The sequence below is a fragment of the Esox lucius genome, chromosome 20, assembly GCF_011004845.1.
Source record: "Esox lucius isolate fEsoLuc1 chromosome 20, fEsoLuc1.pri, whole genome shotgun sequence".
NCBI lineage: Eukaryota > Metazoa > Chordata > Actinopteri > Esociformes > Esocidae > Esox > Esox lucius.
Window position 1 is genome coordinate 19410831 of NC_047588.1, and position 24355 is coordinate 19435185.

The window sequence follows — 24355 nt, forward strand, 5'->3', positions numbered from 1 at the left end:
CTCTACAGTATATCTAGATACTCTGCTTTGACACCCTGTCTTTACAGTATATCTAGATACTCTGCTTTGACACCCTGTCTCAACAGTATATCTAGATACTCTGCTTTGACACCCTGTCTCTACAGTATATCTAGATACTCTGCTTTGACTCCCTGTTTGTACCGTCACTACTAACACTAGTGTCAGCCTGGCAATGCTGCACATTGAAGATGCTCTTGCCAGAGAGAGAGTCGGTTACTATACCTACATATAACTACATATAGGTTGCACCTACTCTACTGTATTTAGGGGTTTGTTTGTGTCCTCAAATATAAAAATTTCCAAATCGGGGAAGGGAGGACATTTTGCCAGCCCTTACAAAATGCAATATTTTAGGATTAGGTTTTTCGGGTCAGGATTAGTTTAGAGGTAGGGAAAAACATTGTTGCAAGGGTTTTACATGTTGGTCCTCGCTTTGATAGAAATTCCAAATGTGTGTGTGTGTGGGTGCTTGTGTGTGTAATAGAAGAGGAAACCCTCCCACCTCTTTAACATTCTCCTCACCCTTCTCTCTTACAACGCTCATTGGGAATACCCATCTCCACGCCATCTTCTCTCCCTTTCTCTGTCTCTCTGTCACTCGCTCTTTCTCTCTCCCTTTCTTTCTGCTTCCCTTCTATCCATTTCTTCCACCTTTGTTTTCCCAGATATTTAGGCGAATTCCATTTATTCCTAACTTCTCCATATCAAGGTGCTGATACTGCACTAAAGATACTGTACTTAGAGATGATAACCATTCACAGGAGAAATAGATTGATAGGTTTCATCTGCTGGTCTTTTAATTGCTTTTCCTCTCCCTGAATTAGATGCCACTTCTGTTGTTTTTACTAGGTTGAGCTCTTATGCAGTCACTCCTTTCTGCTGGTTTAGACAAGTTAATTGAGTGATTCTCTATATACAGCTCCGGAAGAAATTAAGAGACCACTGCACCTTTTTTCTTTCCTTTCCAAAAAAGTTTAACAGGAAAGTTTTGAGTGAGGAACAGAAGCGTTCAATTTGCACTGGTCTCTTAATTTTAACCCTTTTGTTCCTCACTCAAAACCTTCCTTTTTGATTTTATTGGAAAGGAAAGAAAAAGGTGGTGGTCACTTAATCTTTGCCGAGGTTGTATATGTAACTAGCCCAGACGTCTTGCTGCTGATCGTTAAGAGAGTGATGGGTTTCGATGAAGAAATGGAATGATGTCTGTTGTAACTGGTTTCATGTCTGTTGTCTCCACTAATATTTGAAGTAGAGTTATTATTTGATATGACTTGATTGTGAATTATTTTAACGTAATGTACATACTCATGAAAGTTAAGTTAACAAGTTCAGTTAACATGGTTCCTTCAATGTAACATTTTCTAATAAAAATTTGCAAACATTTCTAAATAATAAACTACCTGTGAAGGTTAACTTTCCACCATGTTCTTATGTTTCCATCCTGATCGTAGCTTTAATTCACGGTTGTGTTTAGCTAATTTTACTGTGCTGTACACTCTATTGAATATCAATCAATTTTAATAGTGCAAATCACTGACCTTAACCACGGCTCCTGGACGTGGGTGATCAGTGAATAATGAACTCATTCAAGTTCAATGGACTCATCAGTCTAGCAGGAAAAGTCATTATAATGTTTCTGCTGTTTGAAAGCTATTTTCATGTTTTATGCAATAAAAGTAGAACTGAAATGACTTGAATCATATGAATATTAATTTGAGACCGAGCCCTCATTTATTTCAATTTTCATGGCTTCAGCATTTATTTTAATACTCAGGGCCTCAAGGCCATCAGCTGTTACACCTCTGTGTGCAACTTCTAAAAGGTTTATAGTAAAAATGCTCTAAAAATGTCAAATAAAATAAAATACACATTAATTTGTAATGCAAGTTTAGAGGTCAGCATATATGATTGGATGAACCATTAAAATCTTGTAGGTGTTAAGTCAAGCCAATTAATGTGATGTGTTTATTATGCGTAGTTGTCAGTCTTATCAAATTACCTGCAAATCTAACATTCTGAGTGACAGTGTGGTGCAGTGGATTGTCTGCTGCTGAAGGAAACTCTTCCTCTGTTCACCTAAACTGACCAAAAGAGGGCCCACCATCGTCCAGCTGAGTCCTGCCTGGAGTTGTACTTCATGCACCTGTTTGTGTTGTTACTCCTGTGATCAGAGAAAGTGAATTCCTTTATATTAACCTGCAAGTTGTTAATACCAGACAAGCGTATAGATAGATGTTTAGTGCAAGTGGAGATGCAAAGCAGGACAGGCTGTTTCATGGCTTTTAAAAGGGCTTAATAATCATGGGTTATTAGCCCCTGTGCTGGGTTAATTTCTTAGTCAATTACAGTATTTTTTATGGCAGTATTTTGTATGGCAGTATTTTGTACGACAGTATTTTGTATTACAGTATGTTTGATGGCAGTGTTTTGTATGACAGTATTTTGCATGACAGTATGTTGTACTGTCATTGACAGCATGCTAGTTTAATTTAATCTACATGCAGTGTCAATAGAGAGTGAAAGTTATACTCTCCTACCAGATCATTTAGTGCTGCCTAGCCAACAAAACACACACACACACACACAGAAATAGAGGCTGTCTAGGGCTCAGAACAATGAATGACTCTCTATCTGTTTTGTCTCTCTCTCCCCCTCTTCATCTGTTTGTCTCTCTCCCCCTCCACATGTTTGTGTCTCTCTCCCCCCTCCACTTGTTTGTCTCTCTCTCCCCCTCTCCACTTGTTTGTCTCTCTCTCCCCCTCTCCACTTGTTTGTCTTTCTCTCCTCCTCTCCACTTGTTTGTCTCTCTCTCCCCCTCTCCACTTGTTTGTCTCTCTCTCCCCCTCTTCATCTGTTTGTCTCTCTCTCCCCCTCTTCATCTGTTTGTCTCTCTCTCCCCCTTTCTGTCTCCAGACTACCGACAGAACGGCAGAGACCTCCATAGCTCCACGTTGTCCGTACCTGAACAGGCCATGTCATCCAACCACTGCTCGCGGTCGGCGGACATGAACCGGGCACGGTCACGGTCTCCCAGCGTACCCCCTCCACAGAGGTAACCCCCCACCCCCAGCATCCCAAGTTTTAAACCCCCCTCCTAAAAACATCCATGCCAGACTGCACCACACAGGGAGTAGTAGGTTTGACCAAAATGGGATCTCACTCAGAATTCCGTTGATAGTATTATGCCCAGGAGGTGCCTCCCCCGAGCCACTAGGTGACACTGTGGGGAGTTTTTACTGTGACTGTACAGTTTAAAGGGGTGATCCAGTGATTCTGTTGCATACAGCGGAGGTCTGGACCCAGGCTATGACATTGACCCCGTCTCGTCTCAGTACAGCTCCTCCAGTAGAGTGGACCGGCGCAGTGCGTCTGATGACCCCCACTCACCTGACAGGTAGATACACCTGGTTCACACACAGCCAAACAGCCTGTTGGGACTGAGTGGCTTTGAAACCTGGGTTGTCTACCAGATCACTGAGCTGAAGTCCACCCTGACGCTAATGTGCCGGTCTCAGGCAGGTTACCGAGCTTCAGCGAGCTGCCTCTTGAACACAACCACACTGCTGTTTCATCTGCCCCATGCTTTCAGATGTTTTCTTTCAGTGGGAGACTAAGACCACGAGCACTTCTGGTTCACAGAGCAGTCTGTCTCATTTCCCCTAACACTTCCCTGAAGGCACCATCTCCTCTGTTGTCCTGCAATAGGTGGAGTGTCAACTAATCACGTCTCTTCTTTGTGTTCAACTCTTGTTGCCTTACTAAAGCTGAGAGGGGATCAACGTCTGCCTCCCAAATGGCCCCCTTTTCCCTGACCTGGGCCTGTAGAGCTCTGGTCATCTCTCTGGTCAATCTGAAATAGGGTGTAATTTGGGATGGAACCCACACAGCTACAATTTAAACACAGGCCAATATACTGGAGATTATCTGGATAGATTTTAGTCACCATATTATAACCTGGATTGATTATAGTCACCATATTATAACCTGGATAGAATATAGTCACCATATTATAACCTGGATAGATTATAGTCACCATATTACAACCTGGATAGATTATAGTCACCATATTACAACCTGGATAGATTATAGTCACCATATTACAACCTGGATAGATTATAGTCATCATAGTATTATCTGAATGGATTATAGTCACAATATTATAACCTGGATAGATTATAGTCACCATATTATAACCTGGATAGTTTGGAGTCACCATATTATAACCTGGATAGATTATAGTCACCATATTATAACCTGGATAGATTATAGTCACCATATTATAACCTGGATAGTTTGTAGTCACCATATTATAACCTGGATAGATTATAGTCACCATATTATAACCTGGATAGGTTATAGTTACCATATTATAACCTGGATAGTTTGGAGTCACCATATTATAACCTGGATAGATTATAGTCACAATATTATAACCTGGATAGATTATAGTCACCATATTATAACCTGGATAGTTTGGAGTCACCATATTATAACCTGGATAGATTATAGTCACCATATTATAACCTGGATAGATTATAGTCACCATATTATAACCTGGATAGTTTGGAGTCACCATATTATAACCTGGATAGATTATAGTCACCATATTATAACCTGGATAGGTTATAGTTACCATAGTATTATCTGGATAGATAATATAAAAACCATCACATCTGGCTTCAGAGGAACACCCTAGAACAGACCCTACTCAAGTCAGTCCAGGCCATTCCCATTCTAGACCTTTTTCTGTGGCGCTGATGACAGATCCCGTTGACAGGTCAGCCTTGGCACCGTCCTGCATCTCAGGCACACAGCTCAGCCTTGGCACAGTCCTACATCTCAGACACACAGCTCAGCCTTGGCATAGTCCTGCATCTCAGACACACAGCTCAGCCTTGGCACAGTCCTACATCTCAGACACACAGCTCAGCCTTGGCACAGTCCTACATCTCAGGCACACAGCTCAGCCTTGGCACAGTCCTGCATCTCAGGCACACAGCTCAGCCTTGGCACAGTCCTACATCTCAGAAACACAACTCAGCCTTGGCACAGTCCTGCATCTCAGCCACACAGCCCAGCCTTGGCACAGTCCTGCATCTCAGGCACACAGCTCAGCCTTGGCACAGTCCTGCATCTCAGGCACACAGCTCAGCCTTGGCACAGTCCTGCATCTCAGGCACACAGCTCAGCCTTGGCACAGTCCTACATCTCAGAAACACAACTCAGCCTTGGCACAGTCCTGCATCTCAGACACACAGCTCAGCCTTGGCACAGTCCTGCATCTCAGGCACACAGCCCAGCCTTGGCACAGTCCTGCATCTCAGGCACACAGCTCAGCCTTGGCACAGTCCTACATCTCAGAAACACAACTCAGCCTTGGCACAGTCCTGCATCTCAGGCACACAGCCCAGCCTTGGCACAGTCCTGCATCTCAGGCACACAGCCCAGCCTTGGCACAGTCCTGCATCTCAGGCACACAGCCCAGCCTTGGCACAGTCCTGCATCTCAGGCACACAGCTCAGCCTTGGCACAGTCCTACATCTCAGAAACACAACTCAGCCTTGGCACAGTCCTGCATCTCAGCCACACAGCCCAGCCTTGGCACAGTCCTGCATCTCAGGCACACAGCTCAGCCTTGGCACAGTCCTGCATCTCAGGCACACAGCTCAGCCTTGGCACAGTCCTGCATCTCAGGCACACAGCTCAGCCTTGGCACAGTCCTACATCTCAGAAACACAACTCAGCCTTGGCACAGTCCTGCATCTCAGACACACAGCTCAGCCTTGGCACAGTCCTGCATCTCAGGCACACAGCCCAGCCTTGGCACAGTCCTGCATCTCAGGCACACAGCTCAGCCTTGGCACAGTCCTACATCTCAGAAACACAACTCAGCCTTGGCACAGTCCTGCATCTCAGGCACACAGCCCAGCCTTGGCACAGTCCTGCATCTCAGGCACACAGCCCAGCCTTGGCACAGTCCTGCATCTCAGGCACACAGCCCAGCCTTGGCACAGTCCTGCTACCCCTACTTATTTCCTTACTTCCCTCGTCCAATTACATTTATTTGATATTTCTGGAGCTAGGACAGCAGATGCAGCCTAAATCAGGGCCAGACACTGAACATGCACTTATCTAGATTGTGTTTGACAGACAGTTGCTAAGGCTGTATTTCAGCTACTCCTTCATCAGCTACTGCTGTTATTTATTAAAAAAGTAGAGAAATCGGTAACAGGAGATCATTGGATCGTCATTGTGTGTGTCCAAAAGACACCATATTGATTATATAGGCCATTAGTTTAGAATGAGTGCACTCTATAGTGAACAGGGTTTGATTTTGAGCCACATCCATAAACCCAGTGTACACTAATTAATAATAGTTGTTTTGTACTGCCTGTTTTCAACATTTGAAAGTGTGTATGTTTTCAACATATGTGTGTATGTTTGGGTTTTGTTTTGTCATTGAGTCCAGTTGGTTTGCAGCAGCATCACATTACAGTCAGATTGGCGCTTCATCATGTATGTTCTAACCTGAGGACGGACTGCACCAACATCATCCCTTCATCCCCCCATTCAGGCCCATACAGCCATGTCTCTGTTCTGTCTCTTCCTCTCCCCCCATTCAGGCCCATACAACCATGTCTCTGTTGTCTCCTCCTCTCTCCCCATTCAGCCCCATACAACCATGTCTCTGTTGTCTCCTCCTCTCTCCCCACTCAGCCCCATACAACCAAGTCTCTGTTGTCTCCTCCTCTCTCCCCACTCAGCCCCATACAACCAAGTCTCTGTTGTCTCCTCCTCTCTCCCCATTCAGCCCCATACAACCATGTCTCTGTTGTCTCCTCCTCTCTCCCCATTCAGCCCCATACAACCAAGTCTCTGTTGTCTCCTCCTCTCTCCCCACTCAGCCCCATACAACCATGTCTCTGTACTGTCTCCTCCTCTCTCCCATTCAGCCCCATACAACCATGTCTCTGTACTGTCTCCTCCTCTCTCCCATTCAGCCCCATACAACCATGTCTCTGTACTGTCTCCTCCTCTCTCCCATTCAGCCCCATACAACCATGTCTCTGTACTGTCTCCTCCTCTCTCCCATTCAGCCCCATACAACCATGTCTCTGTACTGTCTCCTCCTCTCTCCCATTCAGCCCCATACAACCATGTCTCTGTTCTCTTCCTTCATGTCTCTCTTGTCGCAGCCATTTTCTCACCCTACCTCGAACCAGACACAGTCAACCTAGTGATGATCAGCAGAAGGATCCCAGGTAGATGTTAACCTGACAGTGCATGTTCTTCCATCCCCTGTCTGTCTGTGTGTCAGTCAGTCTGTCTCACTGTCTAAAGTCAAGCTGCAGTTCTGTGTTGTTTTAATGACACAGACACAAAACCCAACTCTGTGTTCCACAGCCAAAGCCACTGACTACACTATGCATGGTGTTCTGGGCAGACAGGTATATATTCCCCCTTCCAGACAGGTATATATTCCCCCTTCCAGACAGGTATAAATTACCTACTTCCAGACAGGTATATATTCCCCCCTTCCAGACAGGTATATTGTCCCTACTTGCAGACTGGAATATATTCCCCCTTCCAGACAGGCATATATTCCCCCTTCCAGACAGGCATATATTCCCCCTTCCAGACAGGTATATATTCCCCCTTCCAGACAGGTATATATTCCCCCTTCCAGACAGGTATATATTCCCCCTTCCAGACAGGTATATATTCCCCCTTCCAGACAGGTATATATTCCCCCTTCCAGACAGGTATATATTCCCCCTTCCAGACAGGTATATATTCCCCCTTCCAGACAGGTATATATTCCCTCCTTCCAGACAGGTATATATTCCCCCTTCCAGAGAGGTATATATTCCCCCCTTCCAGACAGGTATATATTCCCCCCTTCCAGACAGGTATATATTCCCTCCTTCCAGACAGGTATAAATTACCTACTTCCAGACAGGTATAAATTACCTACTTCCAGACAGGTATAAATTACCTACTTCCAGACAGGTATATATTCCCCCCTTCCAGACAGGTATAAATTACCTACTTCCAGACAGGTATAAATTACCTACTTCCAGACAGGTATATATTCCCCCCTTCCAGACAGGTATAAATTACCTACTTCCAGACAGGTATATATTCCCCCCTTCCAGACAGGTATATTGTCCCTACTTGCAGACTGGAATATATTCCCCCTTCCAGACAGGCATATATTCCCCCTTCCAGACAGGCATATATTCCCCCTTCCAGACAGGCATATATTCTCCCTTCCAGACAGGTATATATTCCCCCTTCTAGACAGGTATATATGAGTAATGTATACAGAGTAATGTGTGTGCATTTTGTACACAGGGGATTTCAAGAGACCACTCTATAACCCATACATGTCATCCATGCAGGATGGAGATCACCCAGTAACTCCACCCAGTCACTCCTCCATCCAGTCACTCCTCCAATCAGTTACTCCTCCACTCAGTCACCACCCAGTCACTCCTCCACCCAGTCACTCCTCCATTCATTTACTCCTCCACCCAGTCACTCCTCCAATCAGTTACTCCTCCACCCAGTCACTCCACCCAGTCACTCCTCCACTCAGTTACTCCTCCACTCATTCACTCCTCCACTCAGTCACTCCACCTAGTCACTCCTCCACCCAGTCACTCCTCCACTCAGTTACTCCTCCACTCATTCACTCCTCCACCCAGTCACTCCTCCATTCAGTTTCTTCTCCACTCATTCACTCTTCCACCCAGTCACTCCACCCAGTCACTCCACCCAGTCACTCCTCCATTCAGTTTCTTCTCCACTCATTCACTCTTCCACCCAGTCACTCCTCCACCCAGTCACTCCTTCACCCAGTCACTCCTTCACCCAGTCACTCCACCTAGTCACTTCTCCACCCAGTCACTCCTCCACCCAGTCACTCCTTCACCCAGTCACTGCTTTTTTCTGCTTTCTCCACATTTCATAGATCATCCATTATTTCATGATTTTTCAACATCTTTTTTGGTGGACATTTAATTATGCCAGTTATTTGTTATCTTAGATACAACCCAGGTTCCAAAAAAGTTGGGATGCTGTGTAAAATGTAAAAAAAAATAAAATAAATGATGTGCAAATAATTTTTACCCTATTTTTACAAAGACAACATATAAAATGTTGAAACTGAGAAATGTTAATGTTTCTTGAAAAATACATGGCCACTTATAAGTTCATACGAGCAACGCATTACGAGCAACGCCGCCTTCTCTGGGCTCGGTATCATTTAAGATACCCTGAGGCAAAGTAGAAATCTGTCCTTTGGACTGATTAATCAAAATTGAAATAATTTTTGTGTATTATGGATTCTGCTTCTTACGTGCTAAAGAGGGGAGGGACCTTTTGGTTTATTATAAGCGCCCAGTTCACAAACTAGTAACCGTGATGGTATAGGGGTGCATTAGCGCATGGCATGGTTTACTTGCACATCTAGGTAGGCACCATTAATGCTGAACAATATATACAGGCTTTGGAGCAACATATGCTGCCGTCCAGACAACGTCTTTTTCAGGGAAGGCCTTACTTATTTCAGCAAGACAATGCCAAACCACATTCTACTATCTATTACAACAGCATGGCTCTGTAGTAAAAGAGTCCTGGTGCTAAACTGTCCTGCCTGCCACCCATTGAAAACATTTGGCGCATTATGAAACAGAAAATATGACAAAGGAGACCCTGACCTGTTGAGTAGCTGAAATCTTATATCAATCAAGAATTGGAGTGCATTTAACTTTCAAAACTACAGCAACTGGTCTCCTCAGTTCCCAAACGCTTATAGAAAATTGTTAAATAAAGAGGTGATGCAACACAGTGGTGAACATGCCCCTGCCCAACTTTTTTGAAAAGTATTGCTGGCATAACATTTTAAATGTATTTATCCCAAAAAAATAGAATGTCTCTGTTTCAACATTTGATATGTTGTCTTTGCACACATTTTCTATTAAATCTAGTGATAAAAGATTTGCATATCATTGCATTCTGTTTTCATTTTGCATTTCACACAGTGTCTTAACTTTTTTTGAAACGGGGTTATAAAATCATAAAGCAAACTAGCCTGTCAATACTGTGAAATTTTTTAGTTTCCAGTTTTTTATGTTTATTTAGAGTTGTCCAGCAGAGGTAGTTGTCCTTGCCCAAGCTAACCCTGTGTTATGTTCAGTGAAAATGAAGGTATATGAATCTTATAAATGTGATACACAGCTCTTATGGTGGCCACCATCCACAATGGGGTAGCTGGATGTTTTGATCAGATCAAGCCCCGATCCACTGTCCCCTTAGCGGTCTAAAGAGTCGGTCCGACCTCTTCAGGTGTCCCCAACCTTCTCCACAGTAATGTGAAAACCAGGTTCTGTCCACAGGTGTCCTTCTCTCTCTCCCACCTGACCACGCTGGTATTGAAGCATTAATGAAACACACACTGAACCCCTCTGACTGCTGTCTTTTCGCCAGCCGCAACCACCGCATATCCAACATCAGTCGAGAAGAGGCTGTCAGGTTACTGCGCTCCACTAGGATGTCGCGAGCGCAGTCTGAGGGTGCATACTCCTCCTCGGCTTCCTTCGACTGTGACCACCCGAGGTACTCACCTTACAGTGTCTCTGTGAAGTCACCGTCGGACATCCTGTGGCTCTTTTTTTTCTCTGTACTCGTCTGTATGACATGTTTTCTATATGTCATTGTAAAAGGTGATGACCCACACTAGATATCCTGGGTGATATCTGATTCTGGATGGAACATGTCATCACAGCTCTGCTCCGGTTGTGTTGTTGAAACATAAATCACACAACCTCCTTCCTATTGCTATGTGATATTGAGGTCGCAGCGAGCTCTGGTGTCTCCACGTCAGTTGGGACACCTGTGTGGTAGTCTGTTGATGTGTTGTGTCGTGCCTAGTCTACCCTAAGAAGGCAAAACCTGTTTGTGATCCATGTTGTCCTGTTGTGAATACATGCTTGCCCGGCAATGATAGCTCTGATGCTTAGCTCTGGATCTAACGTAAGGGCTGCATCAAGCAACCGGACAGTCGGTGTTTGGACGCTCATCTTGGTAAAGTTTGTAGCTTTATGAATGCACGCCTGCCTCTCGAACCCTCCCTCATTGCAACTCTCATTATTGTTTTTCTGGTGATGCTGATTGATCTGTACGGGAGTCATCCTCTCCAAGTATGTCGGAAAGGTCTCAACCATTGTTAATATCTTTAGTCGGTGGCCAGATTTGCAACTGGACATTTCTCTCCCATGCTGCCTGATCTGAGGGAATGTCAGTTTCTTCTGTTGGGCCCTGAATGACTCTCATTAAGAGTGTGTGTTGTGGGCAGCTCAGTCTGCCAGCGGAGTGATGGCACAGGTTCAGGTTCCCTCAGGTGGGTGTGCCAGGCCGGGGGTTGTGATGTGCCAGCTCAGCGGGGCCTCCCAGGCATCTAAACCAGTGTGTTATCCAGGAGGTAGTGGGCGTTTGGAGCGTGGCTTCTCTGCCACTCCCCGGAGGAACACTGGAAATAGCTCTTCTCCCATTGCTGCCACCTGGCTGTCAATCAACAGTGACACACATTGTCTTCCCGGATTAAAAAAGATGAGTCGTCATAACTACAGCTGCGTAAATGACTATTAATGTGTCACAACCCGAGCGAGGCCCAGATAGCTTTTCTGTCCGTCTGCTTGGGGACAGGCAGGGTGATGAATGGTCCCCATGAACATTGCACTCACACAGGAGAGGAGTGGAGAATAGAGCTCCCTTTCACTCCCATTCTAAATGTGTTCCTTCTCTTTCTTCTGTGGCCAAGACAGAGACAAGGCTTCTCACCCTGTTGGCTGGAGAACTAGACTCTAGAGTTTGGGGATCTCATCTAGAACTTGACTCCAGAGTTTTGGGATCTCATCTAGAACTAGAGTCTAGAAGTGTCCCTTAAAAGTGTCCTTTAAAAGGGTCTAATTTGAACTACTTTAGAGGATGTTCAATTTTAACAGCAGTAGGACAGTGATTACCACAGCAATTGTCGAGTAGATCTCTTTTTAGTAGAATTATAATTGAAATGTTTCTGCTGTAGAAGATAAGTACGTACGGTTCTGTCAGAGTGTTACTACAATCTCTCTCAACAGAACTGGGCTGTTTGTTCATATTTCAGTCTGAGTTAAAATCCCTAGGGGATATCCTGAATGAGAGAAATGGATAGAAGGAAAAATGACATGCTACAGAATTCATCACAGCACACCTTCAGTAACTAATGATTTTTTAGACCTCCTTTATTGTTCAAGCCAACGCCTGAACTTAACTACCTCAAAGTTAACCACTTATGATTATCATGGCAATCATCGCTGTTAAAGGCAGCATAGGCCATTCAATAGCTAATGAAGTGGAAGTGTTGCGGTTGGCTAGTGGCTAGTCTACAACATCATGAGCATCCGCTATTGGGTTTGGCTGAGGTGCAAAAGGATGTAGAAAGTGTAGCCTCTGCTGGACAACATTCACTATTTGATTAGGCTATCACCATGTTCTCAGTGTTTGGTGTCTGTTATTGTTTTTGTGAATGCTGCCCTTGTCAGTTTATAACCTACATCCAGTCAAAATATTGTATTTTACACACAATTAAATACAATGATTTAAGTTTTGGGCTTGCTTGATGAGCATTTGCATTGACTCTGAATCTGAATGTGTATCTAACTGTGGTATTTCTAACTGTTGTGATACCAGGGTAAACTGATCAAAAGTATACAGTATGCATGATATCAGTTCATATTTATTGTTGCTTATGATGATGCTTACAGCGGAATTTAAGATGTATATTATTTTTTATTGAACACAATCCTGGGTGGCTACATGTCATTTTTATCCATGTACGTAAATTGCATAATCTTTTCAAACAGCTTGAAGTGCCAAAAATTGTATTTTTGCTTTTATTTTTCCAACTAAATTTCTGTTCCATTTTACAATGGCGTGTACAGTACAGGAGGCTGAATAGTAACCCAGTAGGCTGAATGGAAAGCAACTCTGAATGCTGTTCCACAGTTCTCTGACCGCTTAACCAGACTACCTCAGTCGCAGACCGAGACCGAAAAAGTCAGTCAGCCACGTACAGTACCGCAGATGAGGGACACACCGTCCGCTGCCTGTCCCACCCCCTTCCCCCACCCCCCCCACCCCCCCAGACCCCCTGCCTTGCCTTGTTGCTGCTGTAGGTGTTGGGCAGGGCCCTCTGGGAGGTGGCCCGTGGAGCCGGGCCGTGCAGCACTGTGCCGTGTCATATCATCTGGTCGTCATCAGCTGTCCCACTGAGCTCCTGCCTTCCTTCCCTTCTCTCACTAACGTTTTGCAGGAACCATGGGGCCGTGGATAGACACGAGTATCACAGCAGGTCCAGGTCAGCTGACCAGCGTCCCGCGCTAGAGCGCGTCGCCACCTCCCGCTCGCGGTCCACGGAGCGGCCCGACTCCACCCTCATGAGGTCCATGCCGTCTTTACCCTCCGGACGCTCCGCCCCTCCCTCACCTGCCTTAACGAGGTGACCAGACCGACAGGGCTAGGGGAGGCTGGTGTCCCTTTAAGTCAGGGGACGGGCTCAGCGGGAAACGCCTGGGACGGAATGAACAGGACGGGATCCCTGGGTTGGGTTTCCCCCCCGAGCGTTCCGTTTCCGGCCATTTACGATGAGCCCGTCCCCTGATTCCTACTCCCATCAGCCTCCACTGCATAGCTGCTGTCCCACTAATCCAGAGAGCCACACCCACCCCCCTCCGCCTGCCTCACTGCAACCAACCCTTACCACCCACCCAGCATCCAATCAGCATCCACGCCAGCTCACCACTTTAAAAGGTTCTTTCTCCCCTTCCTGAAGCAACGAGCGGCGCTGCATTGTCTTTCCCATTCCAGACTGCTAGTAGACTGAATAGAAGTATTTTTTGTTTTGAAACACACTACTTATACTTGGACTGAGTATAGTAGTGATGGGCCTCCATTGTGCTTTCCCTTCTTTACTGACATTACCTGGTAGTGTTATTAGCCTGTAATGACCTTTTGTTTCTTTGAGTTTTTGATTTCAACCTTTTGTAGACCGTAAAGATCGCATGGTCCCATTGGTCTACGTTGACTGTAGGCCCATGGGTGTCCTCACGCTTTACTTTCAGCTTGATGGGTCAAGTGAAACATGCGATTCATAACTTACACATCGTTTTTGTTGCAGATCAATGCCAAACAAAACTGATGCTGCATTATTTCTACCATGTCATGTGCCAAATATCATTGCTTATCTGCTTTGGAATTCACCAACAGGTAGATGCTAACAGACTAGGAAACCTGGTTTTGTTTAAGCAACCTCCTGATTACTAGATTTCTTTAGCATGACTTAACATATGCATTATATCATAGTTTTAGCTCTGGAATAAATTCACTTGATCATCTGAAATGCGCATTTATGGTAAATATGATCAAGGTACAGCAGGTTCTCATACTAGAAATGTTCAGGCAATCGCTTGTGGTCATAGACTTTTGTTTGGTGCAAATGAAGTTAAATTTTAAGGTGCGGTAGTTCATTGGTGCTTCTACATAAAGAGCTATAACCTTTTTCAATACAAATGTGTTTAATCGATGCGCATGCTCAACTGGTAGATGCTGTAAAAACATAACAAAAGTCTAAAAAGCCATCCGTTGAGAACACATACAATATGATAGATAGATAGCAAATGTATTACAAAAAAGTAAAAGCCTGTTTGTAACTTAATCAGTTATGCAGCCCGGTAATTGATGCCTTATGTGTTCTCATTGATCCAGCTACATTGCAGCCTCCCTGGTTGAGCGTGGCCACAGTTGTACCCAGCATGTATATATGTGAAGGGACATATATTATGTGTTTGATACAATCTGTTCTCCTGTTTGATTTATTACCCAGCCCAGTAGATGTACGTACCCAGTTTGTTTGTTTGTTGTTAATGTTTTTTTTTTTTCAACCAGCCTCAAACCATCCTCTCCTCTAACACGACAAAGCAAAGCACGCTGGGAAATGTACTACTGCTGCTTGACCGGGGCCTTCCAACCAATCACGGTCCGCTCTGTGTCTGACCCCTGGCTCACCCGGACTATACCATTTTATGTCCCCCCTCCCCTCCGTAGGGCGAACCCCCACAGTGGATCGGCCCAAACCAGTCCCACCAGTACCCCCATGTCCGACAGGAGAGGAGGTCGACAACTTCCACAGCTTCCACCCGCAGGGACCAAGGGCAGAAGTAAGTCATCAGCTTGTTTATTTCCACTCTACTACTCAGTGGCCTCACTGGCGCCTGGCTGACCTGGTTTGGTTTAGTTGACAACACCTTAAGGTTTCTTCCCATTGGTTAATTCATTTGGAGCAGGTGGGATATTTATTAAAGCATCTGTGTCAATCAATTATTTGAAATGCTTTGTCTCGGAATGGCGCCGTAACAAGTGTATTTTCTGCCAGAAATCTCTGAGTGGGAAAGGTTCACTGATGACTGTCGTTGGTTCTTTGTGGTTAGTTGCTCGTCAATGACAGAGCTTGGTTGAGAGTCTCAGGACTGTACCAACATTATTAAGCTCCGCCTGTCTGTCTGTGTCAACAACCTGATTGTTACCTAACTGGTAATATTGGTGACATTGTCTCTTGGTTTCTGTATTATTTTCTGCTCTTTTTCTTTTAACATTTCTACTCGGTTCTGTTTTGCCATTCCTTCGTCAGAAGATGGAGAAGGAACAGAGCCTAGTGAAGGTCTGTAACTCAGAGTGTAGGTTTGGACTTTCAGAGGAGTGGGGAGGGCTACATACTCCCATGGCAGCCGTGCCTCCCTCTGAAAGACTGAACCTGTCTGCAATGGCAGGGTCCTGTTCAGTAGGGCAAGTGTAGAAAAAGTTTTTGCCACGCTTAATGATTAACAGTGTTTTATTGGGCCAGTTCAAGGTGAACATCCCTCTTTTGCTGCATTTCAAAATGCCGTGCCCTTACTGAACATTGACCTGGTTACCGTGGGGCTTAACAGCCCCCTGGCCCGCTGGGTATTGCAGCGTGCCCGTTCCTCACTCCTTTGAGTGTGTGTGTCCTAGTGCTGTGTCCTTGCCTAGCCTCAGAGCCTGCTGCTGGGACTTAGGCTGTGTAAGTGTTGTGATGTATCATTGTAGATTCCATGTTTTTTTGTCAAGTCGTGACCACTGTGTTGTGTTACCTGTTGGACTGTTCTCAATTCTGTATTGACCTCACGGTGAGCTGGCTCGCTGGGCGCTGCAGTGTAGATCTGAGGCAGTGCTCTATGTTTTAAACATTGGGAATTCTCTCTCAGTGTCTCCGTAACTTCAACTAGCTACACATGGTGAGTTAATCCAGCATCAACCTCCTGTACTGAAAGCCTCTCTCCTTTATTTGGAATATTAAGCAGGACAGACAGTGTGATGTTCTGTCGCGGAAAGCTGTTGGTCTTGTCTCAGTCACAGACAGAATCGTGTCTTAAACAGTTTGGATTCATCTGTGCGAGTGAATGGTTCCCTTTGCTCCTCTGTGTTAGTTTAACTCTCCCGAAAAATTTTCCGAAGCTGTGAAAGAACATGTCACATTCTGAAATGGTATGATGATGGAAGGGAGGAAACGGGCTAGAGTTTGTTGTGAAGGACGAATTATCTAGTGGTGACTGGAGAAGGAGAGCCACGGGAGAGGTAGAAAGGTGTGTGTGTGTGGGGGGGTGACAGAGGGAGACAGCAAGGTGGGAGAGAGAGAGTGGAGAGGGACAGAGAGAAGGGGGTGGGGGGAGAGGGGTGGAACCTCCATCGCAGCAGAGAAAGAAAGAAAGCCCAGGCAGTGCTGGAGAACTTGTCAAAGCACTTCCAGAACTCGTTCATCATTGTCAGAACCGATGAGCACTCCTCTCTCCCAGCCTCCCTGCTCCCTCTCTCGCCATCTCTCCCTCCCTCTCTCTATCTCTCAGCTCTTTCTGTCTCTCTCTCTCCGTCTCTCCACTCGCCGTGCCTCCCCCCAGCAGTGAAGGGATAATATCAACTCGGGGATGTATTGTAATGTATTGATCCGACCCTTGGCTGACACTCCTCCAGATCCCTACAGTAGGCCGCTGCCAGGTCTTATGTCATGGTGGCTCTAATGCAGCTGTTTCTGCGTGTGGAGCTGAGCCATAGAGGCCGGGCCGGGCCGGGCTGGGACCAGATGGGATTAGATCAAACAGGACATTTTGTTTGACATTTCTGATTGACAGAAATCAAAGTAGATCAAGTCATCTGCTTTATCCAGGTCAGATGGTACCATTGTATTTCCATCTAGACAAACACAATCCATATTATTGCACCATATTGGTTACTGGGTGGATTAGTATTGATTAGTCTTTTGTTTAACCAGTCCTATTGATCTCACGGCGGGTTTCCTCCTTGAGGCTTTGAGGCGAGGAAGCCATTCATCTTCCGCAGACGGAAGCGAGTTGGTGCGGTAAGACTCTTGGGCAAATGAACGTTGGCGAGGGGGTGCAAACAAGAGGGGACCAACATTTGTCATTTTGTGAATGTGATGCTATTGACCAATAGAACTATATTTTTGAGTCATTTCTGTATTGACACTATATATCAGGCTTTCTGACTAGCTAGCTAAAACACAATGGGAGAAGCTATTGTGGATATCATTTTTAAGATATGTCTTTCTGGTATTTATAATGCTTTTTTTGAACAGGCAAATATAGAAGACCTAACATGGTTTTATGAAACCTTTATTTTTGCAGGGCGGTCAGCTTATGTTTCATTTAAGCTCTGAATTAGTTTGAAGCCTAGCTAGTTAGCTAGCTTTCAAGACATTAGCCATGAACCAGTTCATACCTAATCAGCACTGTACCTTTTGTTGTTAATCTCTGCAGCAACAAAAGATCCATCACAAGGATTATGTGAGGGCCAAGAAGGCCCTACAGGTGACCTCTGCTCTCTTGAGCAGTGTAAGCAGGAGCTAGGTGTGTTTCTTAGCTGTGTGAATTGGTGTGTCTCAGAACATCCTTTTGGACTACTGTATCAACTATCACCTGCATATATCTGCCTGTCTCCTGGAATCTCCACAGCACATCTGGCTCCAATGCATTATGTGCTCAAAGACTTAGGCTGCAATTCATTTCATTTGGCCGTTATGTAGAAACCAACGGAATAGTCCCAAAACAATGCAAACACTAAACTAATTCCAACACACCTCAAATGTGAACCTCAAAGCCTGTTCCGGGCAGCCCTACCAGCAGACATCCTCACTGCCTAAACCTTACCATGACATGTTGATCATTTCTCCTGTCTGTACTGTATTTCTCCTGTCTGTACTGTATTTGTCCTGTCAGTACTGTATTTCTCCTGTCTGTACTGTATTTGTCCAGTCAGTACTGTATTTGTCCAGTCAGTACTGTATTTCTCCTGTCTGTACTGTATTTGTCCAGTCAGTACTGTATTTGTCCAGTCAGTACTGTATTTCTCCAGTCAGTACTGTATTTCTCCAGTCAGTACTGTATTTGTCCAGTCAGTACTGTACTGTACAAATGTAGTAGCCAGAATGAGTGTGCTCAGGGCTAATTTGGCAGGAGCAGGAGTTCCCTACGGGTCTCTTCCTCCTCACCCATCTGTCTCTTCATTCACTCAGTCTTCTGTGGGAGGCTACTGCTATCATGGTCACAAAACATAAAGTAAATATTGAGTGTGTTGCTACTGGAAAATTCATGGTCACGAAACATAAAGTAAATATTGAGTGTGATGCTACTGGTATATCATGGTCATGGAAAAAATACAGTAAGTCTTCTGTGATGCTACTACTGTACTGTATCATGATCATGAAACATACAGTCAGGTATGTACCAGGATCTCCCACCTTTCAGATTTGGCTCATTTCCGGCACCCATTTTCCATGAATCCGGTATCTGTCACACATTATTTGTCCTGTTCCATCACTGTGTGCTCTTTGAACTGTAAACATCCTACTAAAATTCAATTTAGTTGCCTGTTCCTGAAGCCCCAGATTGACCTCAGCACCGCTTGATGAGATTGTGAAACTAAGTTCCGACTCTGTAATGTTCGCTATTCGCCTGATACCTTCACAACGATTTGCTTCCTTCACTGACACATCCCCCCACCTCAACCGTCACATCAATCTTCCAGTCCCAACAGATTAAGCACTGATTATCATGAAACTATACTGTATCACAGTCATACAGGAAATTGTCTGTTATCTACTACTGTACTGTAGTGTCAGCACCTCTAGTTAGGTTGTTGTATAAGCATGTGTTTGGTCTCTGTGTTGTTGTGGACCTGTTTACGTGTTCTTAAACCTGTGCTGGCATGCAAACACACAAGTTTGTGTCTAGGTGTGTGTGCGTTTGTGTGTCTGCGTGTGCATGCAGTGCATCCGTGTTCCATGATCTCACATTTCCATGATGTCATAAAGCTCCATCTGTCTCCCACTGTGGTTCAGACTGTGAGGAGCGACCTCAGCTAAGCCCACCTGTGAATGGAAGAAAAGGCAAGTGCCCTCAGGAGATTGGCACGGGGGCTGGTGTGTCTTCAGGGAGTGTGGCACGGGGGCTGGTGTGTCTTCAGGGAGTGTGGCACGGGGGCTGGTGTGTCTTCAGGGAGTGTGGCACGGGGGCTGGTGTGTCTTCAGGGAGTGTGGCACGGGGGCTGGCGTGTCCTCAGGAGCGTGGCACGGGGGCTGGCGTGTCCTCAGGAGCGTGGCACGGGGGCTGGCGTGTCCTCAGGAGCGTGGCACAGGGGGCTGGCGTGTCCTCAGGAGCGTGGCACAGGGGGCTGGCGTGTCCCCAGGAGCGTGGCTAGCTCTGCATGCCCTAGTTTACGTAGTCCACTTTGTTTCCTGTCCCTCTGTTCATATTCATGTTATGGTAGCGGATCAGTGTGATGTATTCGATTCGGGTGGATTTGCAGTTGGAATCTAAGTGGAGGAGTGGAGGTCGGGATGAGAGTGTGATGATAATGTCGAGGTGGAGACTGATGCTAATAGACTCAGAGAGCTGTCTCTTTAAGCTCATGTCGTCCTGCAAGCCAAGGCCTCATCACCACCACACAGCCCTAATCCACTCTGCCCTTTCATTCAAATGCCTGTGAATCAATGTTCAGCCCTCCATCCCCCGCGTCATAACCACACAATAAAATAGAACAGCATTATTTCGATATCTAGCTCACTGGTTGTATAGTAACTACCATTTGGAATTGGGGGCCAGTTGTTTCAGGCACATCAGGTCTTGTGCTTTTATGAAAACGATGCGTTTTCGTTAGAAATTGTGAAGATATTTGTGCTGTAATTCCTTCTGATATAATATTCAGTACAGGGGTAGGGAACCCTGTTCCTAGAGTGCTGGATTTTTCTGTTCCAACCAGGCACCTGACCTGACCTGCTGACCTAATTAATCAATATAATGATGATCTAGATTCAACAAGCCTAAACCAGAGTGCTTATTGTGCTCTATTTTTAAAATACCTTTACCACGACTGGCCAGCAGATGGAGCAAAGTTCCCAAATCATCAGTCAGGAACTGTCCATGATAGAAGTCCTGAACTGAGTAGCCTTTTCTCTCTCTTCACTCCAATTAGTTTCACAAAACAACTCAACAGCAAATGCTGTCTACCACATATCTGCTTCAGATGAATGATAAACAGAATCCTCCAAACAGCTGTCGTTGTTTCTCAATAATACAAACATCGCTTGGTATCTAACATTTTAACATTAAAGGTATTTAAGCCAGTGGTTCCCAACTCCAGTCCACCAGTACCTCCAACAGCACATATTTTTGTTGTAGCCCTGGACAAACACCCCTGGATCGAGTCAATGAGGGCCTGACAACTAACGGACAAGCTCAGCTGTGCTTGGGTGGGGCTACAATGAAAATATGTGCTGTTGGGGGTCTTGGGAGGAGCTGGGAACCACTTGATTTAGCGGACACTCTTATTCAGGCCAACAGTACTGTCTACATCGTCATACTTCTTTGCATGTAATATATTCAATGAATACTTCAATGCAACCCTCCCTTACTAATCGTTTAAAAAAAAAAAATCCTTCTCAATAGTCCATGTTGACTGGCCACCGGTCCCAGTATGGATGCATCTATATAATACGTTTGCTTTTGTGAACCTTATATACCATTAAAGTCTTCATCACAGGACAGGCAGTGTTCTGTTGGTGTGTTCATGACTACACCATTATCACGGGGAGAGAGAGAGGAGACAGTGAGGAGAGAGAGGAGACAGTGAGGAGAGAGAGGAGACAGTGAGGAGAGAGAGGAGACAGTGAGGAGAGAGAGGAGAGAGAAGAGACAGTGAGGAGAGAGAGGAGACAGTGAGGAGAGAGAGGAGACAGTGAGGAGAGAGAGGAGACAGTGAGGAGAGAGAGGAGAGAGAAGAGCCAGTCTATTAGTGAATGGCCAGTCCTTTCATGGTTCTATGTTCAATGTTGAAAATATCCAGCTTTGTTCTTAGGGTGAAGAAACAGTTGTAAAGTTTAATAACAGTTGCAGACATTGCCAACAGTTTGAATCCTTCTGATGTATCCAGGTGAATCTATGTTTAAATAGTAACAGTCAGTTTTCAAACTTTCTGTCCCCATTACATTTACACAAAAGGAAACATTAATACAACAACTACACTGTTTATTGGGGTTTGCTGAGAAGGGTGTCTTGTGTCTATACTGTGAGTGTCAGTAGCTCCTCTGTCTGTCTGTCTGTCTGTCCCTGCCCCGACCTCAGAGGTGACATGGGAGGACCAGCAGAAAGGCCTTAATGGCTCTCTGTCTGATGGAGGAACACAGATGATGACAGGTTTGTCTTAGGCTGTGCTTTCAAATGGCACCCTATTCACTGTATAGAACACTGCTTTGGCCACTTTTGTCCACTGGTCATGAAGACAGGAAGTACTGATGGTCTAAAGTCGTGTACTATATAGGGGGATGGTTTCTATTTGTGACGTGCCTGCTGTGGAGACCTACTGACTTCAACCTAATCTTGGCCCCTGGGGACTGCTTTCTTGGTGGCTCTAGACCTCTGACCTCTGACTGGTCTTCTCTCTGTTGTGTGGTGATGCAGTGCAGCTTGAAAATGTTTGGTTTGGTGAGGGGTTTGTGGAATTTATCTTGTAGTCAGGTTTCTGAAATCTGCCATTTTTTTTACTCTTTTAAACAGGTATTAGATAAATGTCCTTAACAAGACAGGGGATATAGACACATATATACTATCCCCTGTAAAGACACACATATATATATATATGTATATATATATATATATATATATATATATATATATATATATACACACACTATCTTCAGATATATATACACTGTTTATTGGGGTTTGCTGAGAGGGGTGCGTCATGTGTCTATATTTTGATCTGAAGATGTGTGTGTGTGTATATATATATATGTGTGTGTATATATATATATATATATATATATATATATATATATATATATATATATATATATATGTATTTATCTGAAGAAAACAACTGGCAATCTGAAAACCTGTTGTTTTTCATTACTCTAATGAGTCTCCATGGGAACCTGACAAATTAGATCCAGTTATGTGTCTGACTGGTAGTGACTGAAAGATTTAAATCAACGTACAGTATTTTCCTACTATAGACAATTATCCTGATCAAAGGTCTGAAGTAAATGAACTTGTAGTATTTTCTGTAATCCTACACAATACATCTTCACTTACTGCAGAGTAAAAACAGACCTTTTCTGACACATACAGCAATTAATCAATTAGCTAACACCTTGCTAAGAGCACCATGTTGGCAACATTTGATTCTTACTGTTATTAGGCCAGCTTCAGACTGCTTGTCATGCCGTGTTGTTGGTGTGTATCGTCTATATAGAAACAATTGAAGATCACTGTACTTTTCAGCCCCTTTTGGATTGCCAATTGAAAGACACCACAGCTCACAGATCAGCTGAATGACTTCAGCTTTAATGAAGCTTCAACCCCAGTCTTGATCTTCCTCATCACTATATTTTCCTTCATCTCTCTTTCCCAGTCTCCCTGTCCTCAGTTTTTATCTCTCCCTCAGTCTCTCCCTGTCCTCAGTTTTTATCTCTCCCTCAGTCTCTCCCTGTCCTCAGTTTTTATCTCTCCCTCAGTCTCTCTGTCCTCAGTTTCAATCTCTCCCTCAGTCTCTACCTGTCCTCAGTTTTTATCTCTCCCTCAGTCTCTCTGTCCTCAGTTTCAATCTCTCCCTCAGTCTCTCCCTGTCCTCAGTTTCTATCTTTTCCTCAGTTTCTCTCTGTTTCTCAGTCTCTCTGTTCCTCTGTTCTTTCTGTTTTTCAGTTTCTCTCTCTTCCTCGGTCTCACTCTCTTCCTCAGTATCTCTCTGTTCCTCAGTTTTTCTCTCTTTCTCAACCTCTCTCAGTTCCTCAGTCTCTGTTCCTATGTTTGTCTTTGTTCTTCGGTCTCCCTCAGTTCCTCAGGGCTCTCTTTGTTCCTCATTCTCTCAGTCACTCATTCGTGAATGTACTGTAGCAATATGCTGGAATCTAAGAATTGCAGCTGAAACTACCATGATTCAACTGTGATTCATCCCATGTTTGCCATCACGCTGTCACAGGTACTCTCAGTTGTGTGACTCACTACGGTCTTGCTGTTGGATAGAAAGATGACACAAAATGACCCAATGTTAAGAAAATTAAGTGATGTCCTTTTATTTAATGATTTTATTTAGTGTTTTACATACACTCTGTTAGTGAACACCTCTCTAAAATGTTTCTGTTTGGCACAATGAATGTCTTCAGATCAAAGCTCGAATCAGGCAGATATCTCACTTTGTGGTTTCATTCATGTTCCACTGAATTACTTATTTGTTTCATTCATGTTCCTCTGAAAGACCTAATTGAGTTAAATGCTAAAGTTAGCGAAAAGTACATTACACATTATGTCTTCCACATGCCTCAGGTTAAGGGCTGGGGGGCACAATAGGGGAATATGTGGGCTTCCAGGACATCCAGGATTAAACTGTGAAGAACAGAGTCTTTGAGCTAGCCACCCCCACATCAGCCTGCCATGTCATAATATATAATCACTATGCCCGTGTGAAGCCGCAGGAGGACCATTCCCTCTTCTTCTTCCTCTCTCCGTGCTGTTATGCAAGATGATTTTCACATGGCAGGGGATAATTAATGATAGCCTGATGAAAGCACAGCTCATCAAAACCTCAGCACATTCTGTTGGCTTCCCAAGACACAGTGGAGCAATAGGAATATGATTATGTACTGAGTAGATGGGGACGATGGCCGTTAATTGGAGGGAGCCAGTGGCTCTGAGATGCAGAAAGGCTCTTA

At 44.7% G+C, this 24355-nt stretch overlaps 1 protein-coding gene across 4 annotated transcripts in view; it reads left to right on the plus strand.

The window, feature by feature from the left end:
• rims2a (regulating synaptic membrane exocytosis 2a) overlaps positions 1 to 24355 on the plus strand; it is a 193429-nt gene that overhangs the window by 123309 nt on the left and 45765 nt on the right. For 3 of the 4 annotated variants that reach the window (XM_034288998.1, XM_034288994.1, XM_034288997.1), the window contains 5 exons: positions 2935 to 3073; positions 3308 to 3415; positions 10513 to 10641; positions 13376 to 13561; positions 15166 to 15278. In XM_034288998.1, the coding sequence (XP_034144889.1) occupies positions 2935 to 3073; positions 3308 to 3415; positions 10513 to 10641; positions 13376 to 13561; positions 15166 to 15278 (675 nt within the window). Of the gene's footprint in view, positions 1 to 2934; positions 3074 to 3307; positions 3416 to 10512; positions 10642 to 13375; positions 13562 to 15165; positions 15279 to 15748; positions 15779 to 24355 lie in introns of all 4 variants that reach the window. The other variant, XM_034288995.1, reaches the window with a different exon arrangement.